General features: G+C 40.8%; 4 protein-coding genes across 4 annotated transcripts; 1 reads left to right on the forward strand and 3 right to left on the reverse strand.

The window, feature by feature from the left end:
* Positions 1-7,272: 7,272 nt before the first annotated feature.
* On the reverse strand, positions 7,273-10,088 carry LOC132144086 (coenzyme Q-binding protein COQ10 homolog, mitochondrial-like). Its single transcript, XM_059554828.1, has 5 exons — positions 9,891-10,088; positions 8,900-9,058; positions 8,600-8,792; positions 8,250-8,351; positions 7,273-7,721 (listed from the first exon to the last, which is right to left on the reverse strand). The coding sequence occupies exons 1-5, from the start codon at positions 9,986-9,988 to the stop codon at positions 7,563-7,565; spliced, it is 711 nt and encodes a 236-aa protein (XP_059410811.1). The 5' UTR covers positions 9,989-10,088; the 3' UTR covers positions 7,273-7,562.
* A 5,795-nt stretch (positions 10,089-15,883) lies between these two features.
* Positions 15,884-19,039, reverse strand: hsd17b1 (hydroxysteroid (17-beta) dehydrogenase 1). Its single transcript, XM_059554866.1, has 6 exons — positions 18,856-19,039; positions 18,535-18,696; positions 18,170-18,349; positions 17,289-17,382; positions 17,000-17,180; positions 15,884-16,263 (listed from the first exon to the last, which is right to left on the reverse strand). Exons 1-6 carry the CDS (start codon positions 18,950-18,952, stop codon positions 16,096-16,098), a joined length of 882 nt encoding a protein of 293 aa, XP_059410849.1. The 5' UTR covers positions 18,953-19,039; the 3' UTR covers positions 15,884-16,095.
* A 1,165-nt stretch (positions 19,040-20,204) lies between these two features.
* LOC132144103 (heat shock 70 kDa protein-like) lies at positions 20,205-22,727 on the reverse strand. The gene is made up of 2 exons (XM_059554855.1): positions 22,580-22,727; positions 20,205-22,220 (listed from the first exon to the last, which is right to left on the reverse strand). Exon 2 carries the CDS (start codon positions 22,195-22,197, stop codon positions 20,266-20,268), a length of 1,932 nt encoding a protein of 643 aa, XP_059410838.1. The 5' UTR covers positions 22,198-22,220; positions 22,580-22,727; the 3' UTR covers positions 20,205-20,265.
* A 2,285-nt stretch (positions 22,728-25,012) lies between these two features.
* On the forward strand, positions 25,013-27,594 carry LOC132144094 (heat shock 70 kDa protein). Its single transcript, XM_059554840.1, has 2 exons — positions 25,013-25,230; positions 25,624-27,594. Exon 2 carries the CDS (start codon positions 25,645-25,647, stop codon positions 27,574-27,576), a length of 1,932 nt encoding a protein of 643 aa, XP_059410823.1. The 5' UTR covers positions 25,013-25,230; positions 25,624-25,644; the 3' UTR covers positions 27,577-27,594.
* Positions 27,595-27,859: the final 265 nt, after the last annotated feature.

Below are 27,859 nucleotides of genomic sequence, written 5' to 3' on the forward strand. Positions count from 1 at the left end.
TTTTTTTTTTTTACAAAAACTGCTTCTACGGGACCATAACGTAAGACACAAGGTAATGGAGCCTTTTATACCTTTTCGTGTTTCTTTAGAAATAATTAATGGACAAATGGAGTCTTTAAACGCCTCAGATGTAACGTTATTCGCTGTCAAAGTGACGCAAAAATGAATGGGAGTCAATGGAATGCTAACAGCAGGTGGGGGTCCGCTAGCCGGCTGCTAGGGGGGCTTCAAAAAAATATGAAACCCTGCCCCCTGGGTTTATTTCAGCTAATTCTTCTGCCTAACTTTCTGATTCCCCTCGTGACCCTTGTATTGGGCTTTACAAGTAAGCCTACAGTCGTGGCCAAAAGTTTTGAGAATTACAGAAATATTGGAAATTGGAAAAGTTGCTGCTTAAGTTTTTATAATAGCAATTTGCATATACTCCAGAATGTTACGAAGAGTAATCAGATGAATTGCATAGTCCTTCTTTGCCATGAAAATTAACTTAATCCCAAAAAAACCTTTCCACTGCATTTCATTGCTGTCATTAAAGGACCTGCTGAGATCATTTCAGTAATCGTCTTGTTAACTCAGGTGAGAATGTTGATGGGCACAAGGCTGGAGATCATTATGTCAGGCTGATTGGGTTAGAATGGCAGACTTGACATGTTAAAAGGAGGGTGATGCTTGAAATCATTGTTAACCATGGTGACCTGCAAAGAATCATTGCGTTGCATAAAAATGGCTTCACAGGCAAGGATATTGTGGCTACTAAGATTGCACCTAAATCAACAATTTATAGGATCATCAAGAACTTCAAGGAAAGAGGTTCAATTCTTGTAAAGAAGGCTTCAGGGCTTCCAAGAAAGTCCAGCAAGTGCCAGGATCGTCTCCTAAAGAGTGCCACCAGTGCAGAGCTTGCTCAGGAATGGCAGCAGGCAGGTGTGAGCCATCTGCACGCACAGTGAGGCCAAGACTTTTGGAAGATGGCCTGGTGTCAAGAAGGAGAGCAAAGAAGCCACTTCTCTCCAAAACAAAACATCAGGGACAGATTGATCTTCTGCAGAAAGGATAGTGAATGGACTGCTGAGGACTGGGGCAAAGTCATATTCTCTGATGAAGCCCCTTTCCGATTGTTTGGGGCATCTGGAAAAAGACTTGTCCGGAGAAGAAAAGGTGAGCGCTACCATCAGTCCTGTGTCATGCCAACAGTAAAGCATCCTGACACCATTCATGTGTGGGGTTGCTTCTCATACAAGGGAGTGGGCTCACTCACAATTCTGCCCAAAAACACAGCCATGTCATGTAATTGTCGATAAAAGCCTTTGAAACGTATGAAGTGCTTGTAATTATATTTCAGTACATCACAGAAACAACTGAAATAAAGATCTAAAAGCAGTTTAGCAGCAAACTTTTTGAAAACTAATATTTATGTAATTCTCAAAACTTTTGGCCACTACTGTACATATTAGTACCTAAGGTACAACCGTGTAGGCTACCTTTTGAAAAGGTACATTTCATCATGAAAGTACTGTAACTTACAGTACACTCCCAGGAAAAAAGGTATCTTTTCAAATGCTGACACCGTAATTATGGCATTCTTAATTTAAGACCATCTGTAACTGTGCCTTAAATTAAGAATATCGTCATTATGTGGTGTTAAGTCCTATTAGACTCCTTTAGGGGCTAATAAAATGACTGCTGCAGTTTGAGGAATCTTTCGAGGTGTTGTTGAGCAGAAATGGACAGGTAAATGATGGAGGACATTTCGCTATTCACTGAGAGATGTTTTATGAGGATTTTAGGATTGTGAGGATTTTAACAGTCACACTACGGTCAGTGCTAGGGTTGCCACCCGTCCCTTAAAATACAGAATCATCCCGTGTTTGAGAATAAAATAGCGCGTCCCATTTTGAAACGATACGGGATGGGGGTTGTCCTTTATTTTCGGAGTTGTCATCAGTGCAGCATCTCATGCAGATCATCACACCGACATTCTTTGAAGACTCATCCTATTCTGCCCCTGATTGGGTAATACCACTGATCTATATATATATCTATCTTATAGATCAGTGGGTGATACTCGCTGCCATCGATGGATTGATTGGTTTGTTTCAGGTTCACGGCCAATCAGAGTCAGAGAAGGGCGGGTCTCTTGGCAGAGAGTCAGTTTGAAAGAATACCGGAGGCTGCTCCAGATTACACTATATAAAAACATTAACTTACTAATAATAATAAAAAAAATGTGTGTTTTACATGAATTTAGAAATGATTATAGATCGATTATTTATTATGTGGTTTCACTGTTTGGATGGTGTTACTGTCTGCAAACAATGACAAATATTTTATCCAAAATCTGTGTTCAAGCCACCTTATACAATTACTATAGTTCATTAGCAATTAATATTTTTATGAAAACATGTTTTAAGTTGTGATTTACCACCACTGGCACGTCATCGGACCTGTGGTTATCATGGCCCGAGGGGTGTCCCCCCCAGGCGTCCCTTATTTTTCTTTATTGAAGGTGGCAACCCTAGTCAGTGCCGCACATATATTATGACATACTTTCTGAAAACTCTTCTGTTTGATGATGGACCTTTGTCATGGATGTGCCACATTTACTTTTTGAGAGGAATGAAAAGAGTCTGTGAGGAATAATAGTGCAACTCGTTCAGTTCAGGAGATTGTTCTGTTGTTTAACAACACTGATTTTTCAGCTGATGATAAAAAATAAAAAGATGAAAACTTGATTAAACTTGAAAGTTTTAAGTTGTGGAAAATCACTAAGGTCTATTAAAGGTCTCACTTAGTTGTGACTAGACATGGAGCAACAGAAGCAAAACAAATGATTCAACGTAACTATATCATTAGGATCGGTCTGTCTGCAGATATCACAGTTTTATGATGCATTCTTTAATAATCTTTTTGCAGTAAAACCTATCTTCATTGCTGTTCAATATTCCATACCATTGAGAAATCCAGTAGCAGTAAAGGTTTGGTCCGTGGCATAGGCGACATAAGCAGTTTTTCTCTCTCTTTTTTTTTCTGACATTATTTGGGCTAATTTAAACACTTTCTGCATCATGACATAATATTAATACATCATCATAACACATTACATACATCATCATAACACATTAATTATTCATGGCGCACGCATTTAAAATAGTTTGGCCATTGATGTGCTTTTAAATGATCAGTTCTAAAAAATTAGCCCAAAAATAAAATTATGAGGGGCACAAGGCAGGAAGCGATGCGAAGTGGAGCAGAAAAATATTAATCTAGAGGTAAAAATCACAAGTTAACGACTTTGCATTAGCCCTTCATTTTTTATCATGTATTAAAATCTCAAATCTGGCCTCCACCAGAGCCTGGGTCGGCCTTGAGAGGGAGAATGTGTTCAGAGCAGACTGAGGCGTGCAGTCCGTGCATCTGTCCTTGCATGTCACAGGATCAGGGTACACTGTCCACCTGCAACTATCTAAGGCCACGAATGTGATGAGCACACTGAATCTACCCCAGGACAAGCCCAAAATAGGATCAAATGTTGGCCTCGGGTAGAGATTATGAACCCAGGGGATTGTATAAGACACCTAGCATGCTAAGTGAGCTGTGTGTGTGAGCAGATTCAAAGATGCTGTGTATGCAAACATATTACTTCATGTGTATGCAAAAATACATCGTAGTTGGAAATGCATCAAACATCTGAAATCAGTGTTTGTGTTTTTCTTTTGTCACCTTAAAGAAAAGCAATAGAATGACAGATTTATATGCTTCAAAGTCTGTTTTTTGAAATCTTGAAAATTGAAAGCATGCACAAAAAAATATTATTGTATGACCTCTAAATTCATTAAATAAGATCTTTATTTATTTAAAACTTTGCTGGAAACTCTGATGACATGCCAGTCTGATAGCAAATTTAAAGGGATGGTTCACCCAAAAATGAAAATTCCGTCATTAATTACTCAGCCTCATGTCTTTTCAAACCATAAGCCGTTTGTTCATCTTTGGAACACAAATTAAAATGTTTTTGATGAGATCCAAGAGCTTTCTGATGACCCTGCACAGACAGCAATGCAACTGGCATGTTCAACGCCCAGAAATGTAGCAAGAACGTTGGTAAAATAGTCCATGTGACATCAGTGGCTCAACTCTAATGTTATGAAGCTACAAGAATACTTTCTCTGCCCAAAGAAAACAAAAATAATAATTCATTCAACAATTATTCTCCTCTTCATCCTGTCTGCCACTATTATGGAGAGTATCAGGACATGTGCATGCGGTCCTCTGCTCATAAACAATATGCACAGTGCATAATTATACTCTTAATAATGGAGGAAGATGGTAGCTCAGGGGAGAAGAATTGTTGTATTAAGTGATTATTTTTGTTTTCTTTGCACACAAAAATCATTCTCGTAGCTTCATAAAATTATGGTTGGACCACTGATGTCATGTGGACTATTGTAATGATATCCTTACAACGTTTCTGGGTCTGGGAACATCATTGTATTGCATTGCATCATGTTTTGCCCCAAAGAAAACAAAAAGCACAGAGTAAGATGGTATTTAAATGCTTGGTTTTATGAACACTACTAAGAAAAATTACTGGGAGATGTAAAGTGACAGCTGATACCTATATACACTTTTTTTGTCTATTGTTATAAATATTTATTTCATTGCAAGCTGTCAGAATTTTATTATATTATATTTTATTTATTATATTGGTCATATAAATATCATCAATTGCAAATTACATGTTTTCTCAGTATGGGCCTCTGAATGAAACAGGTGTTTGTTTGTTTTTTTCTCAGAGTATTAGCTCCATAATCATCTTTGTCATACTATATGAGCCATAAAAGCTTGTTGTCATGACACGCAAAAAATAACACATTTGCAAACTTTATTTATTTATAAGACTTTATGTAAATGTTTATTAAGTAATAAACTAAATGTAGATTTAACTATTGTATACTATATCAGGCTTTACAGAGTTGAAGACCTTGCAGATTTTGTCTATGGAGAAGAATGATGACTCAAATCATTGGGGTGCTATTACTTTTCTAACAGATTGAGAGTAACTGAGGGTTTTAGAGTAAACCAAACCATATCAAGATATGTACAGGAAAAAGTGTCCAAGCAACTTTTTGAGCAATGATGCCCTGGCACTTACCCCTCTGAGAATAGGTAACAAATTTCTACCTGGATGCTTTAGATCGGTCATGGACAGTGTCTCATTAACATTGCTCAAAAAGTTGCCCCGTGTTGTGTATCATCAGCCTAACATTTTCTTCTATCATATAACTGAATTACTCTGCAGTCTGTGCCAGACAGCATCCTGGGATGCCACATTATATGAATCAAATATAAACAATAAATACAGTATTTCTTTTGTGATGTTTGTGCAATATTATGCCATTTTGAAGTACAGGACAAATAAGTTATATAGGCTGATTAATCTTGTAACTAAGGAGTCTGCAGAGAACATAACAAGAGCTATAGTTAGAAACGCATTGAGTTACAATGCTATGTCAATATAGACCTGGATCTTGTTGGACACATTTGCTGTCAGGGTGTAAGAAAATATTCTCACCGCTGCTGTTTTAAGGAGGGGCTCTCTGCTAATCTGTGATCGGCCAGCACTGAAGAAACAGGAAGGAATTGGCTGTTTAGACAGAAAGGGGTGTAGTCTCTGCTGGCAGCCGTGGTTTATGTAAGTGATCAAGAAATCATGTGAGTTTCTTGGACCATCTTCAAGACTTCACACTGAAGTGCATTTTGAATGTGATACTGTGAGGCTCTTACACAATGCCAATATAACGTGTAAAATAGTTACTCTCATCAAAATGTAAGAGGCATTTCAGATCATTTGCAAGACTGAAGATTTTGGCATATTGTGACTGTGGATGATACTGAAGAAATACCAGCAAGTGACATAACCTGAAAGAAAGAAAGGACACCCCTCAAAAGAAAAGAAAGTGCTTCATATATGAATGTGTTGCAACGTTTTTTGAAGACAACCAGAGCTTTAAAATTAACGTATTACAGAAATTACTAGGGCTGCAACTAACGATTATTTTGATAATCGATTAATCTGTCGATTATTTTTACGATTAATCGGTTTATGTACTTATATTTTAGTTTTTCCCATTTCCCCCCCCCAAGTAAATTATTAATAAATGGTCTTTATCCTTCAGCATAGATTTTTAAGAGATTTTAACCATTTTGCACTGTCATATCCTAATCAAAAATATACCTGGAGTTGTTTTATTATGTTAGTAATCCTTTGTCGAACTCTTCTGCAATCAGAACACTGACCCATACTCTAGCAAATTTCACAAGGAGATTTAAAATAATGTTTTCACCATGGCAGTCCTTAGAGCTCCTAAAGTAGTTTAACATCCCGAACGAAGCTTATTAAGGAATCTTTCAGAACATATTTTCACGAAAAATAAGGATAAAACAGAATAAAATTGCAGTGCATTGTATTTTATTATTTACTGGGAAACAGTTTTATAGCTTTTGCTGTGAAATTGTAAACAATCCTTCGAATAAAGTGCCAGTGGCATGAAACCTGAATGGAACTCACAATTTAAAGTAAAATCCATCAGAAGGTTGTCCAGAAAAAAAAATTGGACAGTCACACACAAAAAACCTGCTGTGTGAAAAAGAGCAGTGAATACTTAGAAAAAAAAGTGCATTTCAAATATCTTTAAACATTTACCTCTCTCATTCAGTCATAATTAGGCTGCACGACTGAATTTTGAACTGGTAAACTACAAACTGATCACAGAATATCCCGCTAAATGCTGCAGAGACGCTGTTCGGGAAGCACGTGACATAAAACGAGGCCAGCTATTGGCTATTCGCTACTTCTCCTGCTGTACTGGCTGAGTAAAACCTCCGGTGGCTCATTACTGCCACACTTTGGTCACCGCAGATTTGAAATATACGAATCGATGACTAAATTAGTTGACAACTATTTTAATAATCGATTTTTATCGATTAAATCGATTCGTTGTTTCAGCTCTAGAAATTACCTGTGCTTAAAATTTTGTTCAGGTTTGTTTTTCCAAGTTTTTTTTTTATTATTATTATTTTTTAAAAAGAACTGAAGTTTGGATGATTAGTGTTGGGTGGTTCTGACAAATCATGACAAAAACAGTATTAAGAAAATATTGTTTTATTACAAGTCTGGAAAAAGTGCACTCAATAATAATTTGGAGATGATTTTGTTTCCCTTTGGTCAACTTTGTGAATATAATCACATTATATGATTATATAATAGAATATATCATCATAAATATGAAAAAGCATCCATCCTCAACACATTTTAGTGCAGTCATCTTCCTCGTTCACTCCAAAGATGATATATAAATTATACACATATACACTCATCACAATAAATTATATCTGTTTTGGTTTAAATAAATAGGCTTCTCAATTTGTTTCCAGCTAAACTTTCTGCTGGCATTAAAAGTCCAAAATCCAACAAACTGGATTAAAAAAGAGCTGTTCTTCTCCAGAACATTTTAACAGTGTTTGTGGTTCAGTAAGTCCTTGTGTCCATTTTAACATTGCTCTTAAGTTGCTCTTCTGAGTGAAGACTTCTGTTGATCAACACCGGTGCCATAAAGTTTGGTTGCTTGCTTCTCGAAAGCGTTGACCATCTGTTTGACCACCTCATCAAAAAATACTGTCGCTAATTGTGAGTGGAGCAAAGATTTGAACTCAAATGACACCTAGAGAGGGAAAACACAGATAACGGTCAAATTAGAACATTTTAACCAAAAGGTTAGCTTATTTATGTACTGTGTGATTTAAAATAATGAGCTTTGATGCTAAAATTCAGTTGAGGTTTGCTGAGGGCTTTGTAATGCTAACATTCATTCATGTTTTAGTCTTCATTCTTTTTAATCAATGGGTCCTTTAATCTCCCAAATCCCTGTCTCCATCCTGTGATGTCCATCGCACCATGTCTAATGTGGTGACATTTAGGTCATAAAGTTCCCTCCAGCAAAGAAATAGTTAACATGCCTGTCTTCGTTACTGGCTATTTAAGCAGAACCGGAAAGGCAACTCACATGTGGTATAAATAGCACTAATCTGGTCTAATACATCTGCCTGCTTTGAACTGGAATTATGGGATTAACCCACCAAAGAGGAAGAACACGAGTAAAAGAAGGGTCAAAGTGAAGAATGTAGACTGTAATAGTGTGCGCGGGTCTCTGTAAGTGCATGTCTCTGTATTTGCCAGTTGCACAACTTACAAAGAACTTTAGATTGCAGGATTCGGCCTGGTCTGCATCTCCAGGAGTAAATCGCCACAATGTCTCAAGGTGATTGAAGAGCATCCCGTCTGTACACACCGCCTGAAACACAAGCACATACTTCAGACAGACAGCCGCTAACAGTTTACTAGGCCAATATGTAAGCTGATCCTATGATGCAAGGACACGTTGAAGGCTAAGGACAAACATCAAATCAGTACCACTTAATCTACATGAATCTAGTTCAAAACTCTTAAAAACCAAGAATTTTAAAACCTTTAAAACAAGAATAATCTCTAGCATTCCCAGTTGAAACTGTTGTCTAATTTATAGGTTTTTTTTAGACTCACTCGGACTTGGTGGTTCGGGATGACTGTGACCTCAGAGGTGTAGCGTTCGATGATCGGGGGGAACCCGATTTCAAGCTGAGCTCTCATGTCCCCATTCTGCCCCTTCGTTACCTTTGACTTCTTACACCAAGGAACAAATTTCTGGTACTGGTCCACACCGGCAACAATGTTGTACATCTGCTCGGGTGAGTAACTAGAGGGAAAATCAACTTGTGTCAACAAGGATATTGCTGAATGAGAGTTAACTTGTAGTTAAGGTGAAGATGTTATGGTTTTCATGTAACAGTGGTGTGTGCATACCCAATGCTTCGGCTCTCTAAGTACTCCATTCTCCGTGCTATGAGAGGGGCTGACAAGTTCATGAAGCTCCGGATGGGCACCATCTGACAAGATGCTGGAGGAGGAGGTAGGCCTAAGCTTACTCGCCTTAAAGCTAAGATACCACATGAGCTCAAATGTCTAAAAAACAAGAAAATAGAAACAGAAGTTTGTTATTAACTGACAAAAGCAGAATACCTGTATATTACAGTCATAGTCTTGTCATGTGTCTCTAATGGGCGGCATAATGCAACTTGCATGTTGACAGATGTAAAAAAAAAAAAAAAAATACATCTATGTGAAGCAGTGTTTTTTTCAGAAATATCTGTGTTTAACCCGGGAAAATGACGTACTTTCTAGTAAACAGTAAAGAGCAGGCGATCGATACAGGTCAACCCGTTTCCCCGCTGTATGGCACACTGCCAGAAGCATCATTATTCAAATGATGCACTCGCTACACGTTCCGATCAGGATTTTAAAAAAAAATAATTAGAATATTTTAAATCTTTTACATACAAAATAATTTACTGGATAAAAACTTTACGTTATAGCATCGGGGATATTTGACAGCTCTGTCACTCTCGGTACTCTCCGCTGACAACAGCTCTTTCAGTTTCACTGTCACAACATTCCTACCCTATTCACAAATACCTGCAACCCAGTCGCTCAATTCAGCAGCTTTTCACCAGTGCAACCATTTCACATAAACACTGGACGCATGTAACGTTATTCATTTAGGATACAGTTGTTAAACTAAATTAAAATGAAACTAAAAGCATCCAGCCATTTTCTGAACTAGTCAGTACGTATTTCGTGGTTTGTTCGGGTTTAACAGCCTAAATAATTTAATTATTTCGACTAATGATTTATTAACAGAAGGGATCTCTCTCTCGTTCTCTCTCTCTTTCTCTCATTGGTAGATATCCGTTTATCAATATCTAGTATCGTTAGAGGCTGAGAGATGCGGTTTTACCTGATGGTGCAGTTGGAGTTTCTCCTCATGACATCGAACGACTGTCTTTCTGACATCTCTAGAGCCCGGACTAAAAGCGAAGTGGCCTTCTTTGCCATTTGTGCTATTGGAAGCTTTAAAATCACTGGAGCTTTTCAGAAAAAAACCCTGCACAATGATAACTGTGTCAGTGGCTGTGTTCTTCCGCTGGAACTGCGCGGTAGTGGAGTCGCTCTGCTGTTAAGAGCAGAGCTGTGCGTGAGTGTGCGGTGACGCGTCTGAGGGGCGGAGCTGAGCAGCTCTCACAGGTGCAGGCGCTCGTGAAGTGATTCACCTTCAGGGGGTTCACTCTGGCGCGCCACTCACTGTCTGGGACAAGGAGAATTATGTGCTTGTGTGCAGTGGTTCTCATTCTTTTCAATTCCAAGCCCCCCGCCATTGTTTACAACAATATTAGGAAGCTCAATGACTTTTTCAGTTGTTTATGATTTAGTGAGCAAGGCTTAAAGATGAGGATTTCTACCCATTATAGAGTTTAGCAGAAGGAAAAATAAATATATCAAGGCCCGGTAGGGCTATGAGACCATTAAATCACACTTTTACTTTTAGGCTACCTCATATCCAGGTTTTCCAAGAACATGGTGGGAAGTTGCTGAAAGACTGAATAAACTAGGCCTACATTTTTTCACACATACAAGAACTTGAATATATTCAACTATAGTAAAAAAAAAAATAAAAGACAATAGCAATTTCTAATTTGCCAACTTAAAATCATTTAAGTCACTCTGAGGCCCCCAAGGATGTTTGCTGGGGTCCCTGACAACTGCTTTATTGTGCACAAAGAGTATTCTTTCTTTTCTTTCCTTTCTTAAGGGGAAAAAAAATCCATATACCGAAAAAATCTCCATTTGCACCATTTACATACACGTATGTACAAAGATATCATATACTGCATTAAATGTAATTTATTATTATTATTAAAAAAATCATGAGTTGTATTGAATATCAAGAAGTTTATCAAGGTTACTCCATCCATCCATCCATCTTCTTCCGCTTATCCGGGGCCGGGTCGCCAGGGCAGCAGTCTAAGCAGAGAACCCCAGACTTCCCTCTCCCTAGACACTTCCTCCAGCTCTTCTGGGGGGACACCGAGGCGTTCCCAGGCCAGCCGGGAGACATAGTCTCTCCAGCGTGTCCTAGGTCTTCCCCGGGGTCTCCTCCCAGTGGGACGCGCCCGGAACACCTTCCCGGGAAGGCGTCCAGGAGGCATCCGGAACAGATGCCCGAGCCACCTCAGCTGACCCCTCTCGATGTGAAGGAGCAGCGGCTCTACTCTGAGCTCCTCCCGGGTGACTGAGCTTCTCACCCTATCTCTAAGGGATCGCCCAGCCACCCTGCGGAGAAAGCTCATTTCGGCCGCCTGTATCCGGGATCTTGTCCTTTCGGTCATGACCCAAAGCTCATGACCATAGGTGAGAGTAGGAACGTAGATTGACCGGTAAATCGAGAGCTTCGCCTTGCGGCTCAGCTCTTTCTTCACCACGACAGACCGGTACATCGACTGCATTACTGCAGAAGCTGCACCGATCCGTCTGTCAATCTCCCGTTCCATCCTTCCCTCACTCGTGAACAAGACCCCAAGATACTTAAACTCCTCCACTTGAGGCAGGAACTCTCCACCAACCTGAAGTGGGCAAGCCACCCTTTTCCGACTGAGGACCATGGCCTCGGATTTGGAGGTGCTGATTCTCATCCCAGCCGCTTCACACTCAGCTGCAAACCGTCCCAGTGCATGCTGAAGGTCCTGGCTTGATGAAGCCAACACGACAACATCATCCGCAAAGAGCAGAGACGAAATCGTGTTGTCACCAAACCTGACCCCCTCCGGCCCCTGGCTGCGCCTAGAAATTCTGTCCATAAAAATCATGAACAGAACCGGCGACAAAGGGCAGCCCTGCCGGAGTCCAACACGCACCGGGAACAAGTCTGACTTACTGCTGGCAATACGCCCCGGACCCCATACTCCCGGAGCACCCTCCACAGGCCGCCGCGAGGGACACAGTCGAATGCCTTCTCCAAATCCACAAAGCACATGTGGACTGGTTGGGCAAACTCCCATGAACCCTCCAGCACCCCGTAGAGGGTATAGAGCTGGTCCAGTGTTCCACGGCCTGGACGAAAACCACACTGTTCCTCCTGAATCCGAGGTTCTACTATCGGACGGATTCTCCTCTCCAGTACCCTGGCATAGACTTTCCCAGGGAGGCTGAGAAGTGTGATCCCCCTGTAGTTGGAACACACCCTCCGGTCCCCCTTCTTAAAAAGAGGGACCACCACCCCGGTCTGCCATCCCAGAGGCACCGTCCCCGACTGCCACGCGATGCTGCAGAGGCGTGTCAGCCAAGACAGCCCCACAACATCCAGAGACTTGAGGTACTCAGGGCGGATCTCATCCACCCCGGGTGCCTTGCCACCGAGGAGTTTCTTGACTACCTCGGTGACTTCAGCTTGGGTGATGGACGAGTCCACATCTGAGCCCTCAGCCTCTGCTTCCTCAATGGAAGACGTGACAGCGGGATTGAGGAGATCCTCGAAGTATTCCTTCCACCGTCCAACGACATCCCCAGTTGAGGTCAACAGCTCCCCACCTCTACTGTAAACAGCATTGGTAGGGCACTGCTTCCCTCTCCTGTCTGCTTGGCCTGCCGGTACCTATCAGCTGCCTCAGGAGTCCCACAAGCCAACCAGGCCCAATAGGACTCCTTCTTCAGCTTGACGGCATCCCTTACTTCCGGTGTCCACCACCGGGTTCGGGGATTGCCGCCTCGACAGGCACCGGAGACCTTACGGCCACAGCTCCGAGCGGCCGCTTCGACAATGGAGGTGGAGAACATGGTCCACTCGGACTCAATATCTCCAGCCTCCCTCGGGATCCGGTTGAAGCTCTGCCGGAGGTGGGAGTTGAAGATCTCTCTGACAGGAGGCTCTGCCAAACGTTCCCAGCAGACCCTCACAGTACGTTTGGGTCTGCCGAGTCTGTCCAGCTTCCTCCCCCGCCATCGGATCCAACTCACCACCAGGTGGTGATCAGTTGACAGCTCCGCCCCTCTCTTCACCCGAGTGTCCAAGACATACGGCCGGAGGTTGGATGAAACGACCACAAAGTCGATCATCGACCTACGGCCTAGGGTGTCATGGTGCCACGTGTACTGATGGACACCCTTATGCTTGAACATGGTGTTCGTTATGGACAAGCTGTAACTAGCACAGAAGTCCAATAACTGAACACCACTCGGGTTCAGATCAGGGGGGCCGTTCCTCCCAATCACGCCCCTCCAGGTGTCACTGTCGTTGCCCACATGGGCGTTGAAATCCCCCAGTAAAACGACGGAGTCCCCAGTTGGAGCACTTTCCAGCACCCCTCCCAGAGACTCCAAGAAGGCCGGGTACTCTGCACTGCCGTTCGGCCCATAGGCACAAACGACAGTGAGAGACCTATCCCCGACCCGAAGGCGCAGGGAAGCGACCCTCTCGTTCACAGGGGTAAACTCCAACACATGGCAGCTGAGCTGGGGGGCTATAAGCAGACCCACACCAGCCCGCCGCCTCTCACCATGGGCAACTCCAGAGTGGTGAAGAGTCCATCCTCTCTCGAGGAGTGTGGTTCCAGAGCCCAAGCTGTGCGTAGAGGTGATCCCGACTATCGCTAGTCGGAACCTCTCAACCTCACGCACAATCTCGGGCTCCTTTCCCGCCAGTGAGGTGACATTCCACGTCCCTAGAGCTAGTTTCCGTGTCCAGGGATTCTCTAAGCACCGGCCCCTTACAGTCCCTCCTGTAGGTGGTGAGCCCACGGGAAGGCGGCCCCACGTCGCTCCTTCGGGCTGAGCCCGGCCGGACCCCGTGGGGGGAGGCCCGGCCACCAGGCGCTCGCATACGAGCCCCAACCCCGGGCCTGGCTCCAGGGTGGGGCCCCGGCTGCGCCATACCGGGCGACGTCACGGTCCTTTTATGTAATCTTTTCATAAGGGGTTTGTGAACCGCTCTTAGTCTGACCCGTCGCCTAGGACCTGTTTGCCTTGGGAGACCCTACCAGGGGCATATAGCCCCGGACAACATAGCTCCTAGGGTCATTCGGGTACTCAAACCCCTCCACCACGTTAAGGTGGCAGTTCAAGGAGGAGTTACTCTATTTGAGATAAATAAGCTTTCATGTGTAAAAAGTCAAAATTTGATATATTTGTTTTATAAAAATAATAATAATAAAGCAATGATCTTCAGAGTCATGAGAGTCAACAATATTACTTCCTGATGATAGGTCATGCCACACTATTTTTTGATTTGTCCTTAAATTATAAAACAAAATATACACACACACACATACACACATATATATATATATATATATTATTAATCTATTGTGTGAATTGAATTCTATGAGTGATTGTGACCAAACATGTCATTAACCCATAAAGAGGAGCAGGAATAATCCAGATAAGGCAGAGTCAGTGAGTTACCACAGTGATTGGCTGCTGGAATTAAGGTGATGCCAGAGAGGGGCTTAAATGTTAACTTTTCATTCAGTACAGAACTGCAAAGTGCAGCTCATTTCTGTTGTGTAATAACTGGAGCATCAGCCATGACGTTGCAAGAACAGTGTTGATGTAGAAAATGTGGATTCTCGCAGTCAGATCAAAGTCCACAGTTTCAGGTGAGTTGGCGCTGGGGTACACATGGCAAACACATATATCAGCCTAGTGTAGACAGCAACAATTGCATGCGATACAGTACAAAGAGTTATGTCAGCAATGAATGCTATACATACCTGATCATTTAAAATATTTGGCTTTGATCAGTGCACAAAGACACACTTGAATACTTTACTGAATGTCTAAGACATGCTCAACACTAGTTCTATAAAGGTTCTTTATTGGCAATGATGGTTCCATTAAGAATCTTTGACAATCATGGAACCTTCACTATTGTACAAAAGGTTCCCTATTGTGGAAAAAAGGTTCTTTAGATTACTAAAATAGTCTATTCCTCACACTAAGAAAAATATGTTTCTTTTAAGAACTATTCACTGTAGGGTTATTTGGGGAACCAAAAATGGGTTTGCATGACTCGAAAAATTAACTTCTGGAACCTTTATTTTTAAGAGTAAAGAACAAACACAGATGCAAAAATGGCCCAGTTACAGTTTCACAGTGTCAGATATAGTGTTTTTTTCTTACAAGGCCAAGACAGTACACTGTGTTCTGTTGGTTACTGAAACTAGATATATTATGACTTTTTAATTTAATTCAGACCCAAGAACTAGAACCACATGCATTGCAATGGATGGTCCTTGCATTAAGTGGCTTAAGTTGGTTATGTGACTGTCTCACCAAAATCTCTCATGTTAGACCTAATCCTCTTCAATAGTCCCTGATCAGAGTCCTCAACTAAGACCGGACACCGTCAGAATACGCAAATTACTACGTCAATGTGTGTGTGTTTCTGCACTCTGTCAATGAACAATCTCTGCTGTCTTCTGGGCACTTTACTGTAGTGTGAAATAACAGGGCAAAGGAATGGTAACTTCCTGTTACCTTTTCCAAATGATCACATAACTGACTAAGGTTAGGTTGAGCAGATATTTCTTTGTGTGTGTGTGTGTATATATATATATATATATATATATATATATATATATATATATATATATATATATAGGCTGTAGATCTATAAATACCAGAATGAAACTGTAAGACATCTGTGAACCTGTGATATGCTAGGCATCGCATCGGTGACATTGGCATGTGATCCAGTTCACAGTGTCCTTGAATGAAACACACACAAAATAGAGCAAAATAATGACCTCGTGTACGTTTGGTGTGCTCTGGCCTCAATGTTCTAGTAAACAAATGAAGAAAAATGTGAAACCCTGATGGTGGTCTTGTGCGAGAGAGACAGAGATGAAATTCTACACTGAGTTCAACACTGAGGAATACAGAAGAACACAGACTAGTAGACGAAATACACAAAGACTTTATTTTCATTGGTTCTGTGTTGTACATATCACAGTTAATAGGAGTATGTTAGGGATTCTAGCATAAAGTGCCATTAGAAACACTGCAGTACTAGTTTCAGCCGAAAGCTTAATATGTCAGCATTTTGAAATTGTAAATATAGTGTGTTTCATACCACAGGGCTTATGAAAATAATCTTATAGGATGTAAAAGCATCATATCTGTGGATCTGTACTGGGTGCAGAAAAGATGAGTTTGCTCATTGCTCGGATGTACTGAGAGCCATCCATGGAGGTGAGTTTGAGGCTGCTCATGGGAAGCAGGGCTCTGTTAGTGTAATATCTGAGAAATGGAGTCTGGGCCTCAATTGCCTCCATATACACCTACCAATAGAGACAAGAACATGCTAAAATGGCCATGCATATGTCTAGTATAGAATACCTTATATGTGACCCTGGACCACAAAACCAGTCTTAATTTAGATTTATACATCATCTGAAAGGTGAATAAATAAGCTTTGCATTGATGTATGGTTTGTTAGGATTGGACAATATTTGAAACTATTTGAAAATCTGGAATATCAAAAAATCTAAATATTGAGAAAATCAACTTTAAAGTTGTCCAAATGAATTCTTAGTAATGCATATTACTAATCAAAAATTAAGTTCTGATATATTTATGATATAAAATTTACAGAGTATCTTCATGAAACATTATCTTTACTTAATATCCTAATGATTTTTGGCATAAAAGAAAAATCTATAATTTGACCCATACAAATGTTTTTTTGGCAATTGCTAAAAATATTCCCCTGTGGTTTGTGGTCCAGGGTCACATATAACAATATTTTCTACATAGATAGAAATATAGATATAGACACATCTGAATCTCAACATTTGTATGTAGATGGATAAATAATAGTAATATCAATAGTCATTTATATGTTCTAAGTTTCACACTATAACAACATATCACTCTTCTTTCCAATTCTTTACAGTTACCCCAAGGATCTAATTTGATCATTTTACTTAAAAGTAAAAACAATATTAAAATCATTTCTAAAAACACAGATTCCTTATTAACAAAAGATAAAAAAAATATTACAGCAATTATTAGCACCTGTATGATGTCGTCGGTGTCCTGAGCTGCATTCTGGAACACAGACTGGCAGTGCTGCAGGAACTGATCATACAGGCTGCGTGTGTGCGCGTCCACCTCCAGCGCTTCCTCGCTGGGCTCAGTCCTCTTCAGGTTCATCAGGAAGTCAGTGTTGACTGGTCCGCATTCAATCAGGCTCACACTGCAGCATGGGAGAGATGTAATGGATTTAGGATAGTGTAGGGGTATCTGAGTAATTTATCTGAGGATCATTTTGGAACATTTAATAAGCAAAATGGTTCTATCTCACTGGATATTGAAGTGCTGGAGCAGTATAGCCAGGCTCTCACAAGCACCCTCTACAGCAAATTTGCTAGCACAGTAGACCTCATTGAATGGTAGTCCTGAGTTTCAGACAAAGAACATTTATTTATTAATCAATTCATTCATTCATTCACACACACACATTTATTTATTCATTCATTCATTCATTCACACACACACACACACACACATTTATTTATTAATTCAAATTGGACTTTATTTCTTGTTGCATGCAATCTTAAACTTAAAATGGGGGGAAGTGCCAATAGTGTAAGGAAAAAGACATTTACTTTAATAGAGATATTCTCTGAAAATAAGTGTTTTTGTAAACATTTAAATGTTTTAATTATTTTACACCTATTTTGTAGTTGTTTCATTTGCAAATTGAACATGTTTTGTAAGCTGGACAATGACATTAACTCTGTGACACTGACACATATCATCACATTGAATTTGCTTTATAACTGATGAATTCTACAACATCTATGCTTTTATTTTCCTTGTTATTACTGGGAAGCCGATTTGTCAGTCTGTGTCGTATAAAGCACTATATAAATAAATGTGGCTCTGTGTTCTTTAGAAATGAAAAGAAAAGATCATTGTGGAATATTAAATATGCAAAATGGTTCTATTTGCTTATGCAAATGTAGTTGTGCACGTATAATATTCACTGGATATTGAATCTTGTCTTTTTTCATTTTCAATGAACATTGCCACATTTATTCATATAGGGCTTTATAGAGCATAAACTGACAAATACTGATTAAGAAAATTATTTTTGGAATGAATTGCTTCGCCTCACGTTTGTTTGAAAAATCTCACTTTCTTTCTGTCTGTCTTTGAGTCTCTCCCTCCACCCCCACTAACCCTGGAGTCCTCCCATGCTGCCGGTCACAAGGATACGTCCATGTCTCTTTCTCTTCATGTCTGGAAGGAAGGTCTGTATGGTGCGGAGAGTGCCCATCAGATTGACGTCCAGGACTGCATGTATAGTGTCCAGTGATTGGGCTTCTAGAGGACCCATCAGACCTACACCTGCATTACAAACTAACACAAAGATGTTGGGGAGGGAATTCATGAAATAATTGATCCCTTTGGTGAAAACAGGGGTGTATATACAGTACATAGTTTATATTTTAGCAGTTCATTTCAAGGATGCCGGTACATTTGGGCTTTAAACCTTACATTTAAACAAACTCTTCCCTTTGAGTGTCAGAATGCCTTTCTCTTACCTAATATGTCAATTCTGCCCTCTGTAATGTTTCTTTTAGCATCAAGTATAGACTGCTGGTCTGTCACATCCATCTGTAGTATGGCCATAGTGTCTTTATGCAGTCCTCTCACACTCTCCATCAGCCGCTGCTTCTTGTCCAGGTTCCGCATGGTAGCGTAGACTAAACATTAATAATCATTCATACAGTGATTATAACAATATACAAGGTAGACTTTTCACTAACGTTAACTCTATTTTTCAGACAAACATACATGAAAATAAACTCTGAGTAAATTAAAAAGAGCAATACAAATGTATTGTTTTATGTCGCATTATTTACCTTTGTAGGCTTTTGACAGATTTGATGCGAGATGCACAGCCAGGCTGAGTCCAATCCCTGAAGAACATCCGGTAATGAGAACAACTTTCTGCTCCATTTGTGCAATAAAACACAAACAGTCCACAACACAAACGAGACGAGCGCTGCAGTGGTGCTCTGAGGTTGAAGTTATGTGGTCAGTCTAACTGCTGTGTCTCTGATTCAAGTGTTTTAGTTTTCTCTGCTATCACAAGGACAGCTTGGTGAAAACAATCTTATTTCACACTCATTTTTTTCAGCAGGTGCAACTTCAAACTGGCACACAGTACATGTGAGCAGCTGTGCTGAATATTAAACTGAAGAAATGTTTACGAAATGATTTAAAATTACTTGAAATTATAATGGGGTAATTTATCATTTAATTGGGAAAGCTCTTTTGTTGCCATAAAAGCATGGTATAAGCTTCATTAAAAACACTAATTTTTAATTAATAAGTGAGTGGAAACTAACTGTCGGGGGCAACACCTATAGAAATAATCCCTTTTCCTATTCTGCTTGGAAAATGTTTTGATAAAAGCTAATCAATATTTTACAAAAGAAAGTTAATGTCACAAGGTGTTGACCTTCAATATATAAAATATTTTAAGACTTGTTAAAGACTTTTCTCTGGTGAGTCTGACAAAGCTGAACATCTGTGCTGTCACCCTTCACTCTTAAAAATAAAGGTGCTTCACAATGCCATAGAAGAACCAACCTTTTTGTCCAAATGGTTCCATAAAGAACCTTTAATATCTGAAGAACCTTTCACAAAAGGGTCTTTGTGGCGAAAGAAGGTTCTACAGAATACAAAAGGTAAAAAAAGACATGGTTCTTTAAAGAACTTTGACTGAGGGTTCTTTGTGGAACCAAAAATGTTTTTTTCTATGGCATCGCTGTGAAGAACCTTTTAAGCACCTTTATTTTTAAGAGTGTTGTTAGGTTTTGTACCATGAATGTTGACTGTGGCTTGATGTCACGTGATGTTGTCACACTTTCCAGTAAAATATCTACTCACCTACACTACTGTATAATGAATTGACTCACTATAGTCCCTCTAAACTAGGATAACTGTCATAAAATGATTTCTGCCAAACTATAACCTTATTTTAATGTTTTCATCATTGTTATTGTCTTGAGTCTGTAACCAGTCCTTCTGAATAAGAACACATTTGATGTTTTTCATTTAAAAAAAAGTTTATTAACAATGTTCATTATCCATAGAAGACAAACATACTTGTATTTACATCTTTACAGTATATACACACATTGACTAAATTAAAGTGGTTTGTGGTTAAATAACAAAACAGGTTGTGGTTAAAGGTTAAATAACAAAACATCAATTGATCAAATTTTTAAGTGAGATATGAAAGACAAAGTGACAAGTCCATAACTTTAATCCACCTCTTCAATAGTGGGCCCCTGAGCAGTGGCCCCTGATGCTCCACGTGCCTGAGCTCCACAGCCTCCAGCTGGCATCCCTCCCTGATACAGTTTAGTGATAACTGGGTTGCAGACCTTCTCCAGCTCCTTCAGCTGATGTTCATACTCCTCCTTATCAGCCAGCTGGTTGTTCTCTAGCCAGATGACGGCCTCGTTACATTTCTCAATAACTTTCTTCTTGTCGTCCTCACTGATCTTTCCTTTCAGGTTCTCATCTTCCACACTGTTCTTCATGTTGAAGGCGTAGGACTCCAGAGAGTTTTTGGCACCGATCTTCTCTCTCTGCAGATCGTCCTCAGCTTTGTATTTGTCCGCATCCTGCACCATCCTCTCAATCTCCTCTTTACTCAGTCTGCCCTTGTCATTGGTGATGGTGATCTTGTTCTCTTTTCCGGTGCTTTTGTCCACTGCCGACACATTTAGGATTCCGTTGGCGTCGATGTCAAAGGTGACTTCGATCTGCGGGACTCCACGTGGAGCAGGTGGGATTCCTGTCAGCTCAAATTTACCCAGCAGGTTGTTGTCTTTTGTCATGGCCCTCTCTCCCTCGTAGACCTGGATCAGGACACCGGGCTGGTTTTCTGAGTAGGTGCTGAAGGTCTGGGTCTGTTTGGTGGGGATGGTGGTGTTGCGTTTGATGAGGGCCGTCATGACTCCACCTGCGGTTTCAATACCCAGGGACAGAGGAGCCACATCCAGCAGCAGCAGGTCCTGGACGTTTCCAGATGTGTCTCCCATGAGGATGGCCGCTTGGACCGCAGCACCATAAGCCACTGCCTCGTCTGGGTTGATGCTCTTGTTCAAGTCTCTGCCGTTGAAGAAATCCTGCAGAAGCTTCTGGATCTTTGGAATTCTTGTCGATCCTCCGACCAACACAACGTCATGAATCTGAGACTTGTCCATTTTGGCGTCTCTCAGGGCTTTTTCCACAGGCTCCAGTGTTCCTCTGAAGAGGTCTGAGCACATCTCTTCAAAGCGCGCTCTGGTGATGGACGTGTAAAAGTCGATGCCCTCGTACAGTGAGTCGATCTCAATGCTGGCCTGAGAGCTGGACGAGAGGGTCCTCTTGGCTCGCTCACACGCTGTCCTCAGCCTCCTCAGGGCCCTCTTGTTCTGACTGATGTCCTTCTTGTGCTTCCTCTTGAATTCTTCAACAAAGTGATTCACCATGCGGTTGTCAAAGTCCTCTCCGCCCAGATGAGTGTCTCCAGCCGTGGCCTTCACCTCAAAGATGCCATCGTCAATGGTCAGGATGGACACATCAAAGGTGCCTCCTCCCAGGTCAAAGATCAGCACGTTGCGCTCTGAAGCTTTGCCTTTGTTGAGGCCGTAGGCAATGGCTGCAGCTGTGGGCTCGTTGATGATTCTCAGGACATTCAGTCCAGCGATCACTCCAGCATCTTTAGTCGCTTGTCTCTGGGAGTCATTGAAATAGGCAGGAACTGTGATAACTGCATTTGTCACCTTCTGCCCCAGATAAGCTTCAGCAATCTCCTTCATCTTCACCAGGACCATAGAGGAGATCTCTTCGGGATAAAAGGTCTTGTTTTCTCCCTTGTATTCAACTTGAACTTTCGGCTTCCCTCCATCACTGACGACTCGGAAAGACCAGTGCTTCATGTCAGACTGCACAACTGGGTCATCAAACTTTCTACCGATCAGCCTCTTGGCGTCAAACACGGTGTTGTTGGGGTTCATGGCCACCTGGTTTTTAGCTGCATCTCCAATGAGCCTTTCGGTGTCTGTGAAGGCAACATAGCTGGGTGTTGTTCTGTTTCCTTGGTCGTTGGCGATGATCTCCACTTTTCCATGCTGAAACACCCCCACACAGGAGTAGGTGGTGCCCAGGTCAATCCCAATAGCAACTCCTTTTGCAGATGACATCTTTGATTAGACGTAACTGTGGGCTAGTAAAACACAAAAAAAGAACAGTCAGAATCTTACTTGCTACAAATTATTGTGCAAAGAAAATTCAAATGCCACTTTCTGTCTGTTTCCAGTCAATATGACACTTCCCAAAGTAACAGTGAAAGAAAAGCCTTTTCTAGTACATATCTATATGTATTATGCTCTGATAATGACAACAACAAAATCTGTTCATAGTTATTTTTTCTTTTTGCGAAAAATGACCAATAAATGAATAAATGTTTCTAGTGTATTTAAGGGATACTCTAGACTACCTACATATAAGGTCATATTCTATGCATCATATCAATTACACAATATATTTAGCTTATTCCCTACTGTAAAATAAATGTAGACTTACCGTAGAGTAGATTATTAACTGTGATGAATTTCCACCTCTTCGTGGAGAAAGTCAGGTCAGTCTGTTTCTGCTCTCTTTACAGGTGGCTTCTGTTCAGCTCAGTGTCGTCGGTGGCTCTTTCGCTCTTTAAATACACCAGAGCGTGCACCAGTTCAAACTCTACACACTTCTGGAAGCGTCCAGTGAATCCGACCAATCAAAACACAGCAAACAGCCGCGTGCGGCGTCACGTCATCTGTCTCTGAAGCAGCTGAGAGGAAGTTTATGGACGAGTCCAGAATGTTTCTGTGAAAGTACGATAACTACAATGAACTTTAAAAACATGTCTTTTCCCGATCACACTCTTCTAACAGTTACATGAACTATGGCAAAGTTATTTATATTTTTTGTGTCTGTTTAGTCTGATCCGTGCATTACGTTAACCCAAAATGCTTTATTTGCATCTAGAACATGTATTTAAAAGTTAGTTAGTGATATAAGAGCTTAGTTTTAACTATAAGATATAACTAAACTATGGTTTCGGTTTGTGATATTTTTAATTTGATTAATGACTGCGAGTCGACTGAAAGCATATTGCTAGTGCAATTATCTACAATTACAGCTAGACAGACTTAAAACTGTAATTGGATAAAACATTTTGTGTTCTCTAAACTTATTTTAGTTTGGGGTGGAGATTAATCTTCACAAGACAACATCTTTGCAACTGATAACCCCTCAAAATATTGAATACAGTTACAGTAGCTTACTACATTATAACCTACTGTAGGGGAAAGTTATTTAGGCCTGTTAATAATAAAATATAAACCATAATGTGTATGTGCAGGGAGTGAAAATTTTGAAAGAAGGCCTATCTTTACGTATTTTCTTAATGTGTATGTGTATTGTAAAATTTAACGCATTGATTAAAAGAGGACCCCGTCCCCATAAAGTTGTTCATATTTTACAGTAGGCTACGGTCCATTTTCTTACAGATGTATTACTGTTAGTCTGAAATTATAATTGCACTTACATCTAGATTATTAACATACAGCTTTAGGACAGTTTGTTGATGCATTAAATCGTTATTAATAGGAAACATCTATTCAGTCAGGTTTTAGTATGCCACTGGTGCATTTCATTTCACAGCCTGTAATTCAATTAGTAATTTTAGGCAAACTGTTAATTTGTGTAATACATTTATCATCAGGACACATAAGAGGTGCATCAAGGGATAGATTTCTAACACTAGCATGCAAAATATAACAGTACCAGCACAGCATTGTCTTAATCCGATTATTTAACAGGGAACGTCCACCCATTTAGTGAAGGCTGTAAAGTTTTACCTTGATATTAAGGCTATTTGATTAATTTCACAGCCCATAGCTTTAAACAAATTGTGCATTTGTAATTTAATAATAACCACACATAGGTGTTTTATGTACAGCTAAGCAGATCAGAAGGGATAGAAATAGTCTGGAGCAGTGGTTTTCAACCTGCAGGCCGCCAATTACTATTAAAAGAAATAATAATATTGTTCATATATGTAAACATGTCTAAGTCATAACATAATAACATCATTTCATATATATATATATAATTAAATAAATAAAATAAATATTAATAATTTATCTTGCTACAGAACAACAGCAGTTGTGCCAAACGGTGCCAGCCCGAGTTATTTTCTGTTCATTGCCAGTTCGTTCAATAAAGACCGTTAACAATCTAGCTTCTGAGTACTACGTTATTAACCCAACAATAGTGGGGTCAGTTACGTTTTTTTTGCAATGGGCCTTGCAAACAAATGTGTTTGGTTGTGTGGCCACGATCTGAAAAAGGTTGGGAACCACTGGTCTGGCGAAAACTGCAAAATAATGAATGTAACAGAGCCCTCTGTTGACAATAGAGCAGAATGACTGCAACAAAGTCTCCAGTGTTCCAGAATCATCTTTTGCTTTATTGCAAATCAAACACATGCTTATTCCCACTGGCTTACAGATGAGTAAAAGGTACTTCTCAACTGAAAAGAAAAATAATTACAATGAAAAACATTTAACAGTTTTTCATTAACTGGACAAAGATTCTCTTATTACTCGTTTAAATCCAAGATTCATTCGTTTATCTGCAAAATGTAATTAAAACCATGATTTTAACTCACATAGCCTACAGAAAAAAATAGCGAACATTTGTTAATTGTTTATTTACAACTACGATCTTTAATTTCGCCTTGATATTCGAACACAATTGAAACAAGTTTCTGAGTAACATATAAATAACCTAATGTTAACCTTTTTGTAGGCCTATTTGCTTTTAAAACACAGTTGATAAAAGTTAATGTTTAAAGATAACACTATTACAGATGAAGAAATTCATTATAATTTTATGATCTCATGTGCTGTGCTCAGAAAACTCCAGAAACAGCTAGAACGGTCTGTCTATGCGATGACGCAGCTGTGTGGGTGGAGCCGTTCTACTGTGCCGCGTTTTGATTGGTCGAACTCGCTGGCGCTTTCGAGAAACTTCAGCAGTGAACCCTGGACAGTATAAAACACAGCTGATGCCATCAGTTCGTTGTGTACTTCAGGAGAAGTCTGAATTACTGCGGAAAGAGCGAGACACTGAAGTGAACTATCCAAGCAACGAGCCACAATTACGCCGGACAGAATTCATACAAGGTAAGTTGAAAATTAATTAATACTACCACGGTTCGTTTTTATTTCTATTGGAATTTCAATACTTATGACATAGACTTGAAACGCTCAGCCTACTGTAAATTATGTTTTTCTTATGCATATCTATTTCACGATTTCACGAAGAGTCGCATAATGAATCACTAATTCTACAACTATTTAAGTGTATTATTGCTATTGTAATTATTAAAATAATAATAACATAATAATAATGTATTATTAATAATATATGATTGTATTAATATAGTGTGAACATGCAAAAATTATATTTACATAGAAACAATTAGTTTAACTGCAAAAATTACAGTAATTCAATGATGAAAATTAGTGATTTTACATTGCAGTGATTTTGTTTTTTCGTTTGCTTATTTAATACAGGTAGACAAAAAGAAATCAAAGATGTCATCTGCAAAAGGAGTTGCTATTGGGATTGACCTGGGCACCACCTACTCCTGTGTGGGGGTGTTTCAGCATGGAAAAGTGGAGATCATCGCCAACGACCAAGGAAACAGAACAACACCCAGCTATGTTGCCTTCACAGACACCGAAAGGCTCATTGGAGATGCAGCTAAAAACCAGGTGGCCATGAACCCCAACAACACCGTGTTTGACGCCAAGAGGCTGATCGGTAGAAAGTTTGATGACCCAGTTGTGCAGTCTGACATGAAGCACTGGTCTTTCCAAGTCGTCAGTGATGGAGGGAAGCCGAAAGTTCAAGTTGAATACAAGGGAGAAAACAAGACCTTTTATCCCGAAGAGATCTCCTCTATGGTCCTGGTGAAGATGAAGGAGATTGCTGAAGCTTATTTGGGGCAGAAGGTGACAAATGCAGTTATCACAGTTCCTGCCTATTTCAATGACTCCCAGAGACAAGCGACTAAAGATGCTGGAGTGATCGCTGGACTGAATGTCCTGAGAATCATCAACGAGCCCACAGCTGCAGCCATTGCCTACGGCCTCGACAAAGGCAAAGCTTCAGAGCGCAACGTGCTGATCTTTGACCTGGGAGGAGGCACCTTTGATGTGTCCATCCTGACCATTGACGATGGCATCTTTGAGGTGAAGGCCACGGCTGGAGACACTCATCTGGGCGGAGAGGACTTTGACAACCGCATGGTGAATCACTTTGTTGAAGAATTCAAGAGGAAGCACAAGAAGGACATCAGTCAGAACAAGAGGGCCCTGAGGAGGCTGAGGACAGCGTGTGAGCGAGCCAAGAGGACCCTCTCGTCCAGCTCTCAGGCCAGCATTGAGATCGACTCACTGTACGAGGGCATCGACTTCTACACGTCCATCACCAGAGCGCGCTTTGAAGAGATGTGCTCAGACCTCTTCAGAGGAACACTGGAGCCTGTGGAAAAAGCCCTGAGAGACGCCAAGATGGACAAGTCTCAGATTCATGACGTTGTGTTGGTCGGAGGATCGACAAGAATTCCAAAGATCCAGAAGCTTCTGCAGGATTTCTTCAACGGCAGAGACTTGAACAAGAGCATCAACCCAGACGAGGCAGTGGCTTATGGTGCCGCGGTCCAAGCGGCCATCCTCATGGGAGACACATCTGGAAACGTCCAGGACCTGCTGCTGCTGGATGTGGCTCCTCTGTCCCTGGGTATTGAAACCGCAGGTGGAGTCATGACGGCCCTCATCAAACGCAACACCACCATCCCCACCAAACAGACCCAGACCTTCAGCACCTACTCAGAAAACCAGCCCGGTGTCCTGATCCAGGTCTACGAGGGAGAGAGGGCCATGACAAAAGACAACAACCTGCTGGGTAAATTTGAGCTGACAGGAATCCCACCTGCTCCACGTGGAGTCCCGCAGATCGAAGTCACCTTTGACATCGACGCCAACGGAATCCTAAATGTGTCGGCGGTGGACAAAAGCACCGGAAAAGAGAACAAGATCACCATCACCAATGACAAGGGCAGACTGAGTAAAGAGGAGATTGAGAGGATGGTGCAGGACGCGGACAAATACAAAGCTGAAGACGATCTGCAGAGAGAGAAGATCGGTGCCAAAAACTCTCTGGAGTCCTACGCCTTCAACATGAAGAACAGTGTGGAAGATGAGAACCTGAAAGGAAAGATCAGTGAGGACGACAAGAAGAAAGTTATTGAGAAATGTAACGAGGCCGTCATCTGGCTAGAGAACAACCAGCTGGCTGATAAGGAGGAGTATGAACATCAGCTGAAGGAGCTGGAGAAGGTCTGCAACCCAGTTATCACTAAACTGTATCAGGGAGGTATGCCAGCTGGAGGCTGTGGAGCTCAGGCACGTGGAGCATCAGGGGCCACTGCTCAGGGGCCCACTATTGAAGAGGTGGATTAAAATACCTCAGGAACTGAATGGTCCAGAGACTGATAAAACTCTTTTTTTTGTCTCCTATCATTGCACATTGTTAGTTTACATCATTTTGCTACTGTTAAACTTGACATTACTTGGTCAAAAGTTTTTGACTTAAAAATAATCTTGGGATTTTATAAGATATTAGGGTTATTTTTTAATTATAATTCATATTTTTTTAACCATTACATGTTGAAAAATGTTGTGGCGAAACTGTAAATAAAATTGTTTATATTTTAAATTGTGTGGGTGTAATTTCAGTTACATA

Source organism: Carassius carassius, chromosome 1 (genome assembly GCF_963082965.1).
Source record: "Carassius carassius chromosome 1, fCarCar2.1, whole genome shotgun sequence".
Classification (NCBI taxonomy): domain Eukaryota; kingdom Metazoa; phylum Chordata; class Actinopteri; order Cypriniformes; family Cyprinidae; genus Carassius; species Carassius carassius.

Bases quoted from the DNA above. Each gene is read 5' to 3' on its own strand.
- LOC132144086 (XM_059554828.1), bottom strand. From the start codon at position 9,988: ATGGCAAAGAAGGCCACTTCGCTTTTAGTCCGGGCTCTAGAGATGTCA. The intron at 9,059-9,890 runs GTAAAACCGCAT...CTTGTTTTTTAG, and splicing joins AACTCCAACTGCACCATCAG to ACATTTGAGCTCATGTGGTA. The intron at 8,793-8,899 runs GTATGCACACAC...TTTTCCCTCTAG, and splicing joins TTAGAGAGCCGAAGCATTGG to TTACTCACCCGAGCAGATGT.
- hsd17b1 (XM_059554866.1), bottom strand. From the start codon at position 18,952: ATGGAGCAGAAAGTTGTTCTCATTACCGGATGTTCTTCAGGGATTGGA. The intron at 17,181-17,288 runs GTGAGATAGAAC...CCCATGCTGCAG, and splicing joins CTCCAGCACTTCAATATCCA to TGTGAGCCTGATTGAATGCG. The intron at 16,264-16,999 runs GTGCTAATAATT...CTCTATTGGTAG, and splicing joins ACACCGACGACATCATACAG to GTGTATATGGAGGCAATTGA.
- LOC132144103 (XM_059554855.1), bottom strand. From the start codon at position 22,197: ATGTCATCTGCAAAAGGAGTTGCTATTGGGATTGACCTGGGCACCACC.
- LOC132144094 (XM_059554840.1), top strand. From the start codon at position 25,645: ATGTCATCTGCAAAAGGAGTTGCTATTGGGATTGACCTGGGCACCACC.